General features: G+C 36.8%; 1 protein-coding gene and 1 pseudogene across 1 annotated transcript; one reads left to right on the plus strand and one right to left on the minus strand.

Annotated features, from left to right (window-relative positions):
- Positions 1–2,928: 2,928 nt before the first annotated feature.
- Positions 2,929–12,930, minus strand: LOC137829171 (pentatricopeptide repeat-containing protein At2g41080-like; annotated as a pseudogene).
- A 1,471-nt stretch (positions 12,931–14,401) lies between these two features.
- On the plus strand, positions 14,402–15,346 carry LOC137829172 (uncharacterized). Its single transcript, XM_068635967.1, has one exon. The coding sequence runs from the start codon at positions 14,402–14,404 to the stop codon at positions 15,344–15,346; it is 945 nt and encodes a 314-aa protein (XP_068492068.1).
- The last annotated feature ends 2,486 nt before the right edge of the window (positions 15,347–17,832 follow it).

A 17,832-nucleotide genomic window follows, 5' to 3' on the forward strand; every position in this document is an offset into this window, starting at 1 on the left:
GCACTAGAATCACTCAAAAACAGTGCGCCAATTAATTGTGATAAATTTTTTAAAATCACTGCCACTCACTGTTTTTCCAGAGTCATATTTTTGCACTTTGTACGTATTTGATTTATCACATTTTTTGTATTTTTAATTTTGATGCACTTCTTTTTTTTACTCTTTTATAACACTTCAAACTACTAAAATCCAGAGTTTCAGGATTTTTCTCCAACAGAAATAATTTTCATAAGCAATTGAAGTTAGCACAAAAATTGGAAAACAGAGAAACCTATGCTAGAATTAAAAAACAGAATTAAGAAACTTCAAAAACACAATGAAATTTATGTATAGAACTTGTATAGAACTAATACACAAGCATGAACTTAAATATAAAAAGAAAATGCACCAAAGAATCAAAAAATAGAATCACAAAAATGTAGTCAAATAAAATCAATCAAACAAAATTAGCAATAAAAGTACTACAAGGAATTGATGACATTGTAGGAAAAAACATGACTAGAAAAAACATGTATAGATTCAAAAATTAAAATGACACAAACAAAGTGAATTTGTACCAATTAAAACAGCAAGAAAGACTCAAGATAAAACAAAAACAGAATCAACTAATCACAAAAACAAAATTAAAGTGTCAATCAACTTTAAAAAAAAAAATTGCACACAACCATAGCTCTAGATACCACATGATGTGAGTTGAATTGGCACAAGACAAGGTACAACACAATAAGGAGGCTTAAGGACATTGCCTTCTAAATGAAGAGCCAAACTCATAAGAATCATGAGTGTCATATCCTTATACACAAATATAGGGCGAAAATGGAAAGGAAAGCAAGATCAACACATGAACACAAGTAGAAACACAATATAGAACAACTAAACCGATTAAAAACAGTAACTAACACATATGAACCGGTTGAAAGGAGAATTAAGTGCTGGAAATAAAAGGAAGCACAAGAGAAACAAGAACAAATGGTGGAAATTAAAGAACAACACCTAAAAAGACAAACTATCGATTGGAATTGCTAGAAACATGGAAATGGAGATGGAAGGAAGAAGGAACTTAATTGGATGAAGACTTGAAGGAGATGGAAACGCCACTTGGATGGTGAAAGCTCCAAAATGAGTGCTAGTTGCCGCCACTTGAAGCCCTCCAAAGCTCACAAGATAAGACTTAGAGAAGGAGATTAAATCTTTCACAATTCTCTCTCTATTTGAGTAGAGTTTCCTTTCTTCAATTTCTAAAATCTGAATTGCATGAGCAATGCCTCTCTATTTATAATAGAAGAGGGCTGAAAAATGAAAAGGCACAATTCAAATTCAAGAGTTCAAATTTGGAGCCAAAACAAGTCATAAAGTGTGACTTGTTTTCCTACTTTGGCACCTCCTAAAACTATATCTACACCTACTCTTTTATGTCATATGGAAGGTGTGACTTGTTTTGTACATTAGTACCCCTTATTTAATATCTACAACTCCCTTTTAAAGTTCTACTAAAAACTACACAAAAGAAATTACAAATAGAGACATCCGATGATGCTCATTTATTTAATGCTTATGCCCTTGCTCTTATTATCTTCTGTGTTGGCTAACGATGGATGATCATGTGTTGGCTTGGGCCTCAATGTGGGCTTGGGCTTTGGGTTTGGGCCTCCATATTAAGAACACTAATAGGAAGAACTTCAAATATTGTGGTCCTTGACCATTCCTCCTATTGATGACATCTTTAAATGCTTGTTGAGATGGAGTATAGTATCATTGGTCATCTTCATGTATTTTTTATTTTCATCACTAGCTGCTCAATTTGAAATGAAGGATCTTGGGAAGCTGAAGTTCTTCCTTGGGATATAGGTTGCTTACTCGAGACTGGGCATCTTTATTTCTCAAAGGAAATACATCCTTGATCTTCTCAAAGAGACTGGTAAGTTGGGTTGTAAGACCACTGGAGTGCCAATGGAGAAAAATCATAGGATTTGGAATAATGAGGAAAACCCAAAAGTGGAGAAGACACAATATCAAAGACTTGTGGGAAAACTCATTTATCTATCACACACTAAGCCAAACATAGCTTATGCAGTTAGTGTGGTTGGCCAATTTATGCATGATCCAAGAGAAAGACACTTGCAGGCAGTAGATAGAATTATTTAGTACTTAAAAGCCTCTCCAGGAAAAAGATTGTTATTCAAAAAGGGGGAAAACTTATCCATGAAAGTATATACTGATGTTAACTATGCAGGATCGATTGTTGATAGGAGATCCACCACAGGCTACTGCATGTTCTTGGGTGGAAATCTGGTGACATGGAGGAGTAAGAAGCAAAATGTAGTTGCAAGATCACGTGCAGAGGCAGAATTTAGAGTCATGGCTCAAGGGGTGTGTGAACTCTTATGGATGAAGATCATACTGGATGACCTAAAAATAAAATATGAAGCTTTTATGGGCTTGGCGTGTGATAATAAGTTCGCTATCAGTATTGCACACAATCCGGTTCAACATGATCGAACAAAGCACGTAGAGATAGACCAACACTTTATTAAAGAGAAGTTGGATGATGGTCTTATAGCCACTGAGTACATCCCTTCAAGACTCCAATTGGCAGTTATGTTTACCAAGGGACTTCCCAAAAAACAATTCAAAGATCTTACTTGCATGTTGGGAATGATAGATATACATTCACCAACTTGAAGGGGAGTGTTGCATAATCTGGAGAATTATGTTATAATTAAGTGCAGATTCCATTTTATATTTATTAGGACAAATTTGTTAGTGATTTTATTTATTTGATTTGTACAACTTTAAACACCCATTATTTCTAGCTTTCATTGCCTATTATTTCTTTCCTTAATTAGGTTGTAAAACAGTCTATAAATAGATACTGTAATCACATTTATAAAACACCTCATAAATATATATTTCATCTATTTCTTTCATCTAGTATTGATCCAGAACTCCCTCAAAGGACCCTTTTTGAGCTTTTCCGGCCATAAGTGTATTCCAAGCAACCAAATTGTAAGTTGGCATCCAACTGATAACTCTCTCCCCATCGTCCATGCTTCTAGCTTTCATATAAATATGAGCTAAAGAGCTTCCAACAACCAAATTAAACTCAAGCCCACATTTCATAACATAGGCATGAACTTGTTGGCCAACAAACAAAGCTCGTAGATGAGCACGCTACCCAACGAGTACTCATCTGGCATTAACCCCAACTCATTCATTCTCGAAAAGATGATTAAAGACTCTTCATTCATTTCAAACTTGGCCAAACCCGTTACCATCGCGTTCCACATGGCAATATTTCTCTCAGGCATTTCATCAAACAGGTTCCTAGCGCTCTCGATGTTGCCCATTTCTAGATAGGCCTTAATCATGATGTTACATGACATGATGTTCTTCCTCGGCATTTGATCAAACAAAGCAACAACGGCTCTAAGTTTCCCAAAAGCTTCTCTTACGTTCCCTTTTGAACACAAGGTTGCTAATTGATCTTTTGCTTTCCGGGAAATCCTGTATTTTACATATCCATACGATTAAGTCCTTGGTTTCCAAAACAGTGTAAAGTGGGTTTGTGGAAAAGCCAGAGATTGCAATTTGAAAAGGGTGGGTGCAGAGAGACACAATGCTTCGCCAGGCCTTCCACAACCGTCTTGAGGCCAGTGAAGTGGATCACGAATCGAACTTGTTTCAGTATATGATCTCATTAACTGAAACACTAAGAACACGTAAAAAAGACTAGAATAGGAAAATGAGAAGACGCAATATAGAGCTTGTGTGGTTCTGGAGAAGAGTCTCTCCAAGTTATCCCTGTTTTTTAGATCGCCCTGTGAGAAGAAGAGTTGAATTTGCAATATGGAAAGTTAGAGAGTGATGTGAAAGAGGAAGATGTGAACATAAAATATATTTTCATTTCGTAACTACTTTCCAACAAGAATACAATATTTGTAAATAGTCTACACTTCTCAAATCTATATTCTCTTTCATACAAATTATACTATAAATAACATTTAAATCATAGTATAAATCCCATTCAAATTTAATGTACTTTTATTTTCTTGAAATTATTTTCTTGAAATTGTGAAATTCACTATCCAAACACACTTTTTAAGTGTTTTAACTTGTGTTGTGAGCAATAGATCAGCTTTTATCCTAGCTGTTTTTTCGTTCAACATAGTTGTCTTTTCTCTTACAAGCAGTTAATATAACTGTTAATTCTGTTACAAGCATTTAATATAACTGTTAATTCTATTATAAGCATTCAGAAAATAAGAAACGGAAAAACTCGTTAGCCTTTGAAAAAATTTTAAAAAAAAACAAAAACAAAAGAGTATAATGGATTGTACATTAGCTTAAGTGTTGTAGCCATTAGCTTAAGTGTTGTAGGATGGTTGTGAAACTCGCGAGTCAATTCGAGTTTACGTTTTCACATAACCTTATCGGAATAATTCGTTAGTAAACTCCACAGACTCAGAGTCAACTCGGTGAACCCGTTCAAATACGCGAGTCAACTTCAAGTTGGCGAGTTCAGTTGGATTTTCGTTTTATCTTAAACGGTGTCGTTCTGAATGGGAAAAATTAAATGGAATAAACTCACTTTAGGTTTCGAGTTGCGTTTTGGTTTCAGTGTTGCGTCTTCTCTGGTGCGGAGGTGGTGTGTCTTTTCAGAACGAGTGCGGCGGTGGCGATTGGGCAGAGGATGTCACGCAGTGGTGGCGGTTCGTGCGTTCATGCGATTGTTGCAGGTTGCGATTCGTGCGGTGGTGTCGTTGGGTGGTGTGGAATTAGGGTTACATTGTGATTTTGGTTATTAGGATTTTTGTTTATTGGGCTGCATAATAATCTCCAAATTAGATTTATTTATTTATTTATTTAATTGAGGTGCAATTTTTCTTTTGGAAATGCTTTCTATTTTTTTTCTAATTGAAAAAATTTGGTGTAAATTTTATTGTACACTCTCATACTCTAAAAAATTTTAAAATTAAAATCATTTATTCGAGATTGATACTTTTTTTGTCTTTTTAACATTCAACGATGTTTTTTTAAATGCATATATGTTTATGCATTCAGTGTAGTAGTTGTAATTAAGTTATTTTTAAAATAAAATTTAAATATAATATTATTTATATATATAATATTGTAGATATTATTTTATACTATTTTTTAATTATAATAATAATCATGTGTCTACACATATTGATGGCATTTTCATGAAGGTCTTCTTGAATCATGTAAGAAAGTGGTGCGGAAGCTATGAAGGTGTGTGTGCAAGATCCTCCTAAGAGTGGTGTTGATCTTGAAGGTGCATGATAGGTATGATTATAGGGAGGTTCGGCCAGCCCAAGGAGATGTGAAGGAAATGAAGTTTAGAGCCTAGAATTCTAGGAGAAGCAAAGTTTGGCACAAAATGACAGCATAACTTTACTCACAATACACTTGAAAATACAAGGTGTAGGCTCCTCCTTTTATAGGCTAAGGAGGACCATAATGCAACCCTAATGCTAGCCAAATGAAATGTAAATGTGAAGCACATGGGTGCACATGGCACATGGGTGCACAAATGAGCACATGGGGAGGGGTGTGTCTAGTTTTTATGCTCACCCCCTCCATGGGCTTTCTAGACCGGCCTTGGTAAATTTAGAGGTTTTTTTAGAAACTCTAAGTTTACCTAGGTTGGTGTTTTAGGTGCCAAAATTAATTCTAAGAAAATTACAAATAAAGTTCTTATGCTAATTTTGACAAGAAATTAAAGTCTACTCTACACTAGAGTTTATGGCATTTGAACATGTAAAAGAACGTCTTCTTGGATCCTCTTGGCCATAACTCTATGGTTGGCCCAAATCTACCCTTTGGTGGGCTTGCATGTGGGCTTGTGCTTGGGCCTCTTCCATCATCCCCTCCCTCTTGAAAAGGATTTGTCCTCAAATCCATTGCTTCTTCTTCTTCATGGCTAGGGAAATGGATGTGGCTGGATGGTGTCCATCATCTCCTTCTCCTTGAGAAGATCTATCCTCAGATCTAGAGATTTGATCTCGGATAGCAGCCTCTTGCTTCTTCAACTATGCTTGCCCTCCCGGATCAAACGTCCACCTAGGGGAATTATCAAATAAAGCAAATGAGTTAGTTGAAGCAGTTATATACAAATCAATTTTATGAAGTTGCCATTTTTGTTTTTCTTTTGTTTTTGGCAACTTTTTACAATATTTCTCTTTTGATGGTTGCATGTGTTCTCTAATCCTCTCATGCTTTGTAAAATTTTCAATAGTGGTTACTTGTTCCTTAAGCATAATTCCTTTAGGAAGTGGTAACAACGCAAAAAGAGAAAGAGGACTATGTTCACATACAACTTCAAATGTAGAAATATTAGTAGTCTTGTGGACTACTCTATTGTATGCATGCAAAATAGAAAAAGGATACTCATCCCATGATTTCTCCAGGCATAGTAACAAGAGCTATGTTTTCAATTTTATTTTGACCATTCTTTTGAGGATGATAAGAATTTGAAAAGGACAACTTAGTTGCAAGTTTTTCCAAGAGAATCCTCAAATGATGGTTTTCAAATTTTGGAGCTCTATCCAACACTAAGTTTGAAGAGAAATCATGAAGACTTGTCACTTCTTTAAGGAAGAGTTTATCCATGTCCATGAAAAAGGAATCAAAACCTTTTGTTGTCCTAGGAAGATCTAATATGAAATTTAGGCTTATGTCTTCCCAATGATCATTTGCAAAAGGTGAAGGAGTATAGAGTTCATGAGACATCGCCTTAGATGTATTTTTAAAACACGGAATGTATCTAGGGTAATGTCTTTGAACATCTTTTCTCATGGGTGACAATAATTTTCCTTTTAAAAGCTCTAGAGTTTTATCAACTCTAATTTGACCCATGAGTTCTCCTTCATGACGAATTTCTCTTTTATGTGTGAAGGTAGTCTCGTTGATACAACCTTTGTTCATGGAAATTTCAATTCGTTGCAAAGGTTGTCTCAATAAGACATGACAAGTTTCTTTAGGCACTACTTCACATAAAAGATTGTCTTTGTAGATGCCTATAGATGACTTGACCTTCACTTGGTGATATCTTGGCATGTATGTAAAATAATCTACTATATTTTTATCTATGCAAGCCTTTTTTAAGGATTCTTCTTTTTTTTCTAGGCTTGCAAGTGTTCCTTTACAAAAGGTAAGGCTAGTTTGTTCAACAAGAGGTATATTTTCAAATGTATTTTCAACTTTTCCTTCTTGTTGAATGACCTTGTGGGAAGGAACACTCTTCTCCCACGCCTTTTGTTTCCCAAGGGTTTTCTCTTGCTTTTCTATTTTTACTTTTTCTTCACTCTCACTAGCTTCTTTTTCTTGGCTACTATTCTCATCTTTGTCCCTTAAGATCATAGATCTTTCATTGAAACATTGAGATGCTAATTGATCATTGCCAAGGTATTCTAAACATGGAATTTCTCTAGCTTGAGTGTGAGAGATATGCTTGGTTAGGTTTTCTTGTCTCTCTTTCCTAGCTCTCCTAGGGAATTGTTGATGATATTCATTTTTCCTAAGACTTTCTTCCCCAAGATAATCATGATGTTTAGAGCTAGATGCATGAGAATGTAATTTTTTTGAAAATTGAGACTTCTCATTCTTTGCTTTAGTCAATTCATTAGTTTTGATCTCATTCTCCAATTGTTTAGATGAAATTGATTGAATATCCTTAGTAAGTTGCTTCAAAAGAGATTTCAAGGATTTCACCTCACTTTTAAGAGATTTAGAGGAGTGAGAAGACATGACTAAAACTTTGTGTGTAGAAGTATTTTACCTTGAGAAAAATTTAGGGAAGTCAAAGAAGGTAGTCTTCCAGGTAAGGGAGGTGAGTCACAGTGGACTACTTAAATACCAAGTCTTTGCCTTAGCCAAAAACTATCCCTCAATGTCTTCACACAAAGCTTTCTCTTAGTAAACCACTTGGAACACAATTAAGTTGAGAAATCAGATTTTAATGCAAGAAAACAATGCATGCTAACTAATTAACAAAGCTAGACGGTTTTTAACAAAACTTAAAACAACCACACATACAAAGCGTTACTAATTAAGCAATATAGAAACAACTAAGAACAATTAACAATTGCTAATTAAAGAGTTCTATACTAGTCGGCCCTAGGTGAGGCTTCTTGGACACTTGGAGCCCTTGAAGACACACTCACCGTCTAAATCGTAATTAAGAAGTAATTAACACAAATTAAGTTGCAAGGAAATTAAGAAAAACTCCCTTTGTTGATCCTCTTTTTGCTAAATGCACTTCCTTGTTGTCTTTGCTTGTTGGCCCTCCAAGTGTTTGTAGTGTTTTTTTTCAAGAAAGCTTGTTTCGGCCTTGGCTTTGTTTCCCCTTAGAATGAAGGTTTTAATTCTCCAATTCCAGCACCTATCAAAAGACTAGACCTTACCCAAGTCAAGTTTCCATTCAATTAGGTACCAAAGGAGAAATAAATTCCAGCACCAAATTAGAGGTCAAAGAACAAAAGCAAGAAACAATTTAATTGAATAAAACAGTACCACCAAAAGGAGTTAGATTATGACAACTAGAAAGAGGTCCAAAAAATATTAAGCAAGCAAATAAAAGGTACCAAAATAAAGGTAGGCACACAAAAGAATCCTAAGAATGGCACTAGAATTAGATGACCAAATAAAAAAACAGCACCACTGGAAAATGTTGTGAGCCAGAAACGTGTTTTTCCCCAATTTATGCTGAGCTGTGTTTTTAAGATATGATTCTGAAATTTGATATGCAAGATATTCAAGATCTTAGCTAAAATCTGGCTTTGGAATCACTCAAAACGCATGCACCAATATTTTTTAATAAATTTTTCAATTTTAGTGTTCAGTTACGCCAGCTGTAGCGCCTCAGATTTGCACACTGATTTTAAAAGATTTATCATTTTTTTCTGTTGATTCTTTTGGACTAATTCTTTTTTTTTTCCTTTCTATAACACTTCAAACTTGCATGTTCCAGAGAATCAAAATTTTCCTATGAGTGAAAATATTTTTCTGGAACAAAACAGCCAGCACAGAAAATGTGAAACAGGGGATTCTGGAAACTAGAAACAAAAACAGCAAGATACCAAAATTTAAACACAATAGAATTTGTGAAATAGAATTTGTGTAGGATCTAAACACAAATAGGAACTCAAACTAAAATTAAAAAGGCACCAAAAGATCAAAGAACAGCAGATTCAAAGCAATTAAAGATACCCAAAATCAAGAAACAATCAAGCCAAATAAAGGACTACTAAGAATTGTTGACATTGTGGATGAACATGACTTGACAAAACATATATGGATTCAGAAATTAAAGACTCAAAAGCATAATATGAACCAAATAAGAAAGCAATAAAGACTCAAAAGCCTAAAAGAAAAACAGCAACTCAAGGTGTATGGAATCCTATCACAATTTGCACAAGAAATTGTTCAAGATCAATTGAACAAAAAGTGCTTCGGTTGGATCTTCCAAATAGCACACCAAAACAATTTAAAATGCAAAAAACAGTAAGAAAATTATGGAAATAAGATGAACAACATGAAATAAAGAAGAACTAGAAATGAAAAGACCAAAAGCAACTCATCTTGAAGAACCCAAGCTCTGATACTAAATGATGGCATTTTCATGAAGGTCTTCTTGAATCATGTAAGAAAGTGGTGCGGAAGCTATGAAGGTGTGTGTGCAAGATCCTCCTAAGAGTGGTGTTGATCTTGAAGGTGCATGATAGGTATGATTATAGGGAGGTTCGGCCAGCCCAAGGAGATGTGAAGGAAATGAAGTTTAGAGCCTAGAATTCTAGGAGAAGCAAAGTTTGGCACAAAATGGCAGCATAACTTTACTCACAATAAACTTGAAAATACAAGGTGTAGGCTCCTCCTTTTATAGGCTAAGGAGGACCGTAATGCAACCCTAATGCTAGCCAAATGAAATGTAAATGTGAAACACATGGGTGCACATGGCACATGGGTGCACAAATGAGCACATGGGGAGGGGTGTGTCTAGTTTTTATGCTCACCCCCTCCATGGGCTTTCTAGACCGACCTTGGTAAATTTAGAGGTTTTTTTAGAAACTCTAAGTTTACCTAGGTTGGTGTTTTAGGTGCCAAAATTAATTCTAAGAAAATTACAAATAAAGTTCTTATGCTAATTTTGACAAGAAATTAAAGTCTACTCTACACTAGAGTTTATGGCATTTGAACATGTAAAAGAACGTCTTCTTGGATCCTCTTGGCCATAACTCTATGGTTGGCCCAAATCTACTCTTTGGTGGGCTTGCATGTGGGCTTGTGCTTGGGCCTCTTCCATCACATATATTATTTTAAAAACTGTATATATTTAGTAATATATAATATTTTATTATTTAATTTATTAGTATGACTAAAATCCAAATTTCATTGAAAATCATATCATAATAATTTCTTTTTATCCGTATTTTATTATATATTTTTCATAAAAATAATACTCATCTACCTAATTCATCTAAATAAAAATAAATTAATAAATAAAAAATAAATTTATTCAAAAAATATTTTTTATTCATTTTTTAAAAACAAATCTTATGTGGGTTGGTTAACCAGTCCGAGGTCCAACTCTTGTTGTTAGAATATATGGCCTTAAACGATAGAGGAGTGAATTTTTTAAGAGGGGTTTTTGAAAACTTTTTCAGCTAGAACAAAATCTTTTGTGTGAAACTAAATCAGGAATTCAGTTAGCCAAGAAATAAAGCACAAAACAGCAAAGCACCAGAAAAACAATCGATTGTTTCTACGAAATAATAGGTTGTTTATACCAGTAAAGCAATAATAACTGAATTTAAAGGAGTTTAAGGGAAGAAAGAGATACACAAACAGTTTATACTGGTTCACTCTTAAACCAAGAGCTACATCCAGTCCCCAGAAGCCACTGGGCAATCTTCTAAGCAATCAAAACAGATTACACACAAACCACCAAAGTAGTGACCTTGAACTCTTCAAGAAACACACTCACTTTGGCACAACACACACCAAGAATGTTGATCTTGACCACCTCAAGAGCACACAACACTCCTTGGCAACAACACCAGAATTTACAGAATATTCATAACGAATTACACTTGTTTACAAAACAATCTGAAATCAATACAAATGTAATCATATTCCACTCTCTCTTGAGAAAACCCAAAGCTTGATGTGAATGTTCAAAACTTGAAAGCAATCTTTCACAACTGAAAAACTCAAATCTGTTTTTCTTGTTTGTTAAAAAACATAAACAAACTATTTATATCTTTCAAAGATTGGTCAAAGCATTTAATAGAGGAGCGTATTCAGTTGGAAATCATTTAAAGCACACTCAACTAACAAAACAGAATTCTGTTAGGATTTTCAAAGAAACAATCGATTGAAACCACGAAACAATCGATTGTTTTGGTTTGACAGCAAGTCAACCAACCAAAACAATTTTCAACCTTTTCAAAAAACACCTAAGAGTAAAACAATCGGTTGTTTCGACAAAACAACAGGTTATTTTTCACTTAGTTTGAAAAACACTTTAAACTCAAAAAGGTTTTAAAACACATTAGTTTTAGATTCAACAAAGAGTGGATTACACATTTAAACTACCCAGATCCTATCCTAAACACAACAGCAACTCCAGCCTTGCATCAAACACTTGGATTTGAATTCTTCAAAGCCTTTGATCACTCTTCGTCAACACTTATGTGGAACGGATCAATGAAATCAACCTGACTTTCTTATGTAGGGCAAGCCAATGAAATCAACCCGCATTTTTCATGCGGGATGAGCCAATCTAACCCATATTTTGCATGTCAATCTACTCCACATTTTGCAACCCAGTGCAAGACAGCCTATCCTGCATTATTATCCCTAATAAAATTTTGGAATAGAATTAAAAAATCAAAGTCTCATTTTGAAGAGACCAAATCAAGAATACAAATAATATATTTCAGAAAAAAGATTCCAAAAAAGTAAAATCCGAAAACATATGATTTTCAAAAGTGAAATGGGTATGTGTAGATGCTAGATGGAGACAATGTTCCCTTTGATATTTATACATATGCTTTTCCCTTACATGCCATATAATGGCGTAATGCAAACAATGTGTTAGTCATCTTCCTCACAACTTCTTTCTTCTTACTAAATAAGGTGAATAACTAGTTGCTTAGGAAAGATGTTGTCAAGTTGAACCAAGATTCTTGTATCCTCAATCATAAAGGAAAGAGGAACATATGTCTTAAATTAAACTCTATGTATATCCCAGGCATATTCTTGTGACAAATTAATCCAATACATTGTAGTATGATTTTACCTAAAAGGATATAACAATTATACAGTCAAACTATATGTTATTGAAAATAGAATTCTAAAGACTTCATTATTCTCATTTAAGATTGTACTAGTACGACCGGACGACTCAGTGAGTCGGTCAGCACTCATATCAACTTACCGCCTAAACCATGGTGAGAAGGCCACGTGACGACACGTGGCCGACCGACCCTTGACGTTGAGCCAAGGGTTGACCAAGTCAGTAGGGTTAATCCATAGTTAAGGGTTGTTTAGCGCAACCCTAAGCACAAACCAATTCCCTAATCCGCCCCACCAACGAAGACCCATTAAAGTAATATAAATAGCACGCATTTCAAGGAGAAAGGTACGTCATTATCTACAGTACTCTGACACCTGAGTGCTAACACCCCGACTGACTTGAGCATTGGAGTGCCTTCTGTAGGTACCATCCCCGCCTGTGGAGCCAGACGACCGAGAGGAGGATGGTGTAGCAGAGAACTTGGAGCATCGTAGACCGACTGATGGTGGAAGCAGGAGCAATCGTTCTCCAGGTCCCAAACCCGTTCGAGAACAATTGGCGTCCACCGTGGGGCCCAGAGAATAGTGTGAATAAGCAGTAGTAGATGGTATCATCCCGCAGTATGGCTAGCGAGAGGATGTCCGAAGAAGACCAAGCAGCAATGATGTTGGCTCTCCAGAAGGAGCTGACCGAGATGAAGAAGGCACATGAAGATGGAACAAGGAAGAACGAAGAAGAGATCAAGAATCTGCGAAAGGAGAACCAAGAAATGAAGAAGTTGGTAGAAGGAGGACCGTCCTCTACCCCGACCAACCAGGTGGGCAGGTCCTTCGCCACGGCCGCCGACCCTCACATTGAGAGGGAGCTGAAGAACAAGAACACCACCCTGGAGATGGATGGTGAATCTCATCCCAACAAGACGATGAACACATCCGGTACTGCTGCGACCGACCGTCGCCACCCTTTCACTAACTTCGTCATGGAGGATCCTTTATTAGATAAGTGGAAGGGATTCAACAGGGATCGGTATGATGGAACGACTGATCCCGGTGAGCACATGGATGCGTATACCACTCACATGAGTCTGTATACGACTGATGACGCAGTCTTATGCTGAGTCTTCCCAACTTCCTTGAAGGGAGGAGCTTTGAACTAGTCACAAAGCTCCCTCCGAACTCAGTGGATTCTTTTGAAACACTGGTGGCTAAGTTTGATGTCTAGTTCACGACGAGCCGACCCCACCACCTAACGTCCATTGCACTAGTCAGCATTCGCCAAGAGAAGGGAGAGTCCCTAAGAAAGTTCATCGACCAGTTCGAAAAGGTCGCTATGAGCATTCGAAACCTCAGCCCTAAGGTGGCAATGCATCATATGTTGATTGACCTCCGACTGGGTCCTTTCGCAGACAGCTTGTGTATTTAACCTGCGGCAAGATTGGACGAACTTAAGCGTCGAGCCGCCAAGTTTATGCAGTTGGAAGAGCTTCGCGAGTTTAGAAACCAGGCTCGGGCAGAGGCGAGCGACAAGAAGAAGGATGAGAAGGAACGACAAGGAAGGTCCGGGTCTGGACGAGGTGATCCCAAGCGAGACAATCGTGGGCCTCAATTCTCATGATACACACCCCTCAACACTGGCAGAGGGAAAATATTGCAAGAAGCCCTTAGTGCGGAGCTGATTCCGCCACCCAGAAGGACTCTGAGCCCTGATAATGTCGACCGTAGCAAGAAGTGTCGGTATCATAAGAATACTAGTCACTCGACCGAAGAGTGCCAAGTCTTGAAAGACAAAATAGAGGAGTTGATTCAAGCAGGGCACTTGCGCTGCTTTATGCAGAGCGACCGCACCACCAAGCGTTCCCCTTGTAGGGAGGAAGCACCAAGGAAAAGAGACAGCACCCCTCCAGGGCCCAGAGAAGACGACCATCGTTGGGACACCACGGGAGGAGGGACAATCTTCCCAAAGACGATCGTAGAAGAGGCCGTGAGGTCATAAACACCATCGCCGGCGGGTGGAAGCTCTAATAGTGCACGGAAGAAGCATCTGCGTGTTGTCCATCAGGTGAACTCCGTGGCCATCCGGTCAAGGATGCCACCAATAACATTTACAGATGATGACTTCAAAGGGGTAGACCCCTCCCAAGACGATCAAATGGTGATATCGGTCGACATCGATAACTTCACCATCATGAAGACCCTAGTAGATCAGGGAAGCTCGGTCGACATTCTCTACTGGAAGACCTTCAAAGCCTTGAGGATTCCAATAGAGGAGATGATGCCTTACAACGACCACGCGGTCAGTTTCTCTAGAGAACGAGTGGGGACGAAGGGGTACATCGAGTTGTACACCACCTTCGGCCTTGACAAGGCCAGCAAAACCCTAAGGATAAGGTACTTGGTTATTGATGCCAACACCTCGTACAATATCCTTCTTGGACGGTCATCCCTCAACAAGCTCGGGGCGATCGTCTCCACCCCTCACCTCGCGATGAAGTTCCCCTCCCTATCGGGCAACATTTTGACCATTCACGTGGACCAAAAGATAGCAAGGGAGTGTTATGCAGAAAGCCTGCGAGTGGAGCCCACTCAGCAGAAGGTCACCAATAGTTACTTGCCCAGGTGTAAGATGCCTGGACGAGGGAGGTCCCCTCGAAGACATGCACAATCGGCCGAACATGCGGTCGCCATGGCCGACCTCGACCCACGGGAGGTCGAGCCAAGACTCACAGCAAAGGATGAGCTGCGCCACGTCCCCTTCATCGATGAGGAACGATACACGAGTATTGGCACAACAATGGCAGTCGCTGATGCTGAGCTCATCCATCAAGCCCTAAAGAGAAATGTGGATCTTTTTGCGTGGATGGCCACTGACGTCCCAGTCGTCAATCCTAAGATCATTACTCATTGCCTTTCAGTATACAAGGAAGCGCGTTCGGTCGCGCAGAAGAAAAGAAACCACGCTGAAGAGAAAAGACTCGCGACCAGAGTCGAAGCCGAGAAGCTCCTCAAGGTCGGGTTCATCCGAGAGGCCTGATACTTTACTTGGTTAGCCAATGTGGTGATGGTGACAAAGTCGAGCGACAAATGACGAATGTGCATCGACTACAAAGATCTAAACAAGGTGTGATTTTAGGTCTCTCGATTGTAAAAAACTTCAAATGCAACCACAATAATAATGAGAAGCTTGTGGGGGAAATTGATCAATTAGTCATTTGTTATTGGTTCTTGTCATGACAAGTTGGTTTTGGCGTCATTAGTTGAAAAGTTTGTCACTAGAATGACCTCTGGACTTTAAACAACCTCATATCCATCCACAATGTTTGGAAGCAAAACCAATCATTTGGTCGATCTTTTCTTATTCTTATTATGAGTTAATTTTGGTGTCGTTAAAAGTCAATGATTCATCTTGATAACTAATTATAAAGTGGTTTTTATATCAAAAGTCTTGACAAGTGTTTTAGGAAAATGTGTTTCATTATGGTAAACAATAATATAAAATGGTCATTGGTGAGGCACTCGTGGTTAAGAGTAAGAGATGATTCACTCTTGAGGGAGAGATGATTAGGAACTCAAACTTATTTTTGAGTAACTTGTAAGGAAGAAGATTCAAATCCATTATTTTTAGAATTTTTTGTTGAAGGTAGTGTCACAATCTCTTATATGAGAGTTGACTCATATATAGCTCATCAATGTTGACTCTCCTAGTGCCTCACTCCTAGAAGAACAATAAGAATTGAGGTTCAATATAAGACATTAAGTCATAACATCCAACTATATCAAACTTATTCATCTAACTACATTATGTCACTACAAAAATTTCAGATTTACACACGTACAAATACAAATTTGTAAGTAAAATTAACATTACATATGAATATTACCTACGAATTTTTATTCGTCAGTAAATTTTGTTAGAATATATGGCCTTAAATGAGAGAGGGTGTGAATTGTTTAAGAGGGGTTTTTGAAAACTTTTTGCGGTTTAACAAAATTCTTTGTGTGAATCCAGAACAAGAATCAAGTTAGTCAAGAATATAAGCAATTAAAGAGCAAAGCAACAGAAAAACAATCGGTTGTTTCTTCAAAACAATCGGTTGTTTATACCAGTAAAGCTTAAAACGAAATTAAATGAGTTCAGAGTAAGAGAGAGATACACCAACAATTTATACTGGTTCACTCTTAAGCCAAGAACTACATCCAATCCCCAGAAAACCACTAGGTAATCCACTAAGCAATCAAACCAGATTACAACACACAAACCACCAAAGTAGTGACCTTGAATCCTTCAAGAAACACACTCCCTTTGGCAAAACACACCAAGAGTATTGATCTTGACCACCTCAAGAACACACAACACTCCTTGGCAACACAGCACCAGAAATACAGTAGGTTTAGAAGGGATTACACTTGTTCACAGTACAAACTGAAATCAATACAATTGCAATTCTATTTCACTCTCTTTGAAAACCCAAAGCTTGATGTGAATGTTCAAATCTTAGAATCAACTTTGTCACAATTGAAAAACTCAAATCTGTTTCTCTTGTTTGTTTGAAAATATAAACAAACCATTTATATTTTCCAAAGATTGTTCAAAGCAATTAATGAAGGAGCGTATTCAATTGAAAAACATTTAAAGCACATTCAACAACCAAAACTGAATTCTATTAGGATTTTCAAAGAAACAATCAGTTGAAACCATGAAACAACTGATTGTTTGGCTTGACAGTTTAGTCAACCAAACTAAAACAGTTTTCAACCTTTTCAAAACTCCTAAGAGTAAAACAACCGGTTGATTCGACAAAACAACAAGTTTTTTTTCACTTAGTTGGAAAAACACTTGATTTCAAAAAGGTTTTAAATCACATCAGTTTTAGATTCAACAAAGGAGTGGATTCACATTCTATTCTACCCAGATCTCTCCCAGAAACAATAGCAACACTAACCTTTCATCAAACACTTGGATTTGGATTCTTCAAAGCACTTGATCACTCTTGATCGACATCAGCATTACATACGGACATTACTCACAAATCTTATTCACTAATAAATTCAACATTACATGCAGATATTACCTACGAAAATAATAGATAATGTCCCTAATCATTACACACAAATTATTCTGTATATAGCCCGTATGTACATATTATGATCAAAGGTAATACATATAGTAATTAATTACATACGAATTATTCTACCGATAATGCATATAGTAATTACAAACAAATCATTTCATAGCACCTAGTCATTACGTATTATTTTGTAGATAATATATTTAGTCATTATATACAAATTATTCTGCAAATTATTTTGCATGTAGGTAATGCACCTAATCATTACATACAAAGTAATCATATATAAATTTTGTAATATTATTATCATTATTAATATTAATATAATTATTCATACCATTAATATTTTTAATAGTGTTGTTATTCTTCTTCTTATTATTAATATTTTTTATTAATATTATTAGTAGTTTTATTATTATTAATAAAAGTAATAATAGTAACATTAAAAATA

Source organism: Phaseolus vulgaris, chromosome 7 (assembly GCF_000499845.2).
Source record: "Phaseolus vulgaris cultivar G19833 chromosome 7, P. vulgaris v2.0, whole genome shotgun sequence".
Taxonomy (NCBI): Eukaryota; Viridiplantae; Streptophyta; class Magnoliopsida; order Fabales; family Fabaceae; genus Phaseolus; species Phaseolus vulgaris.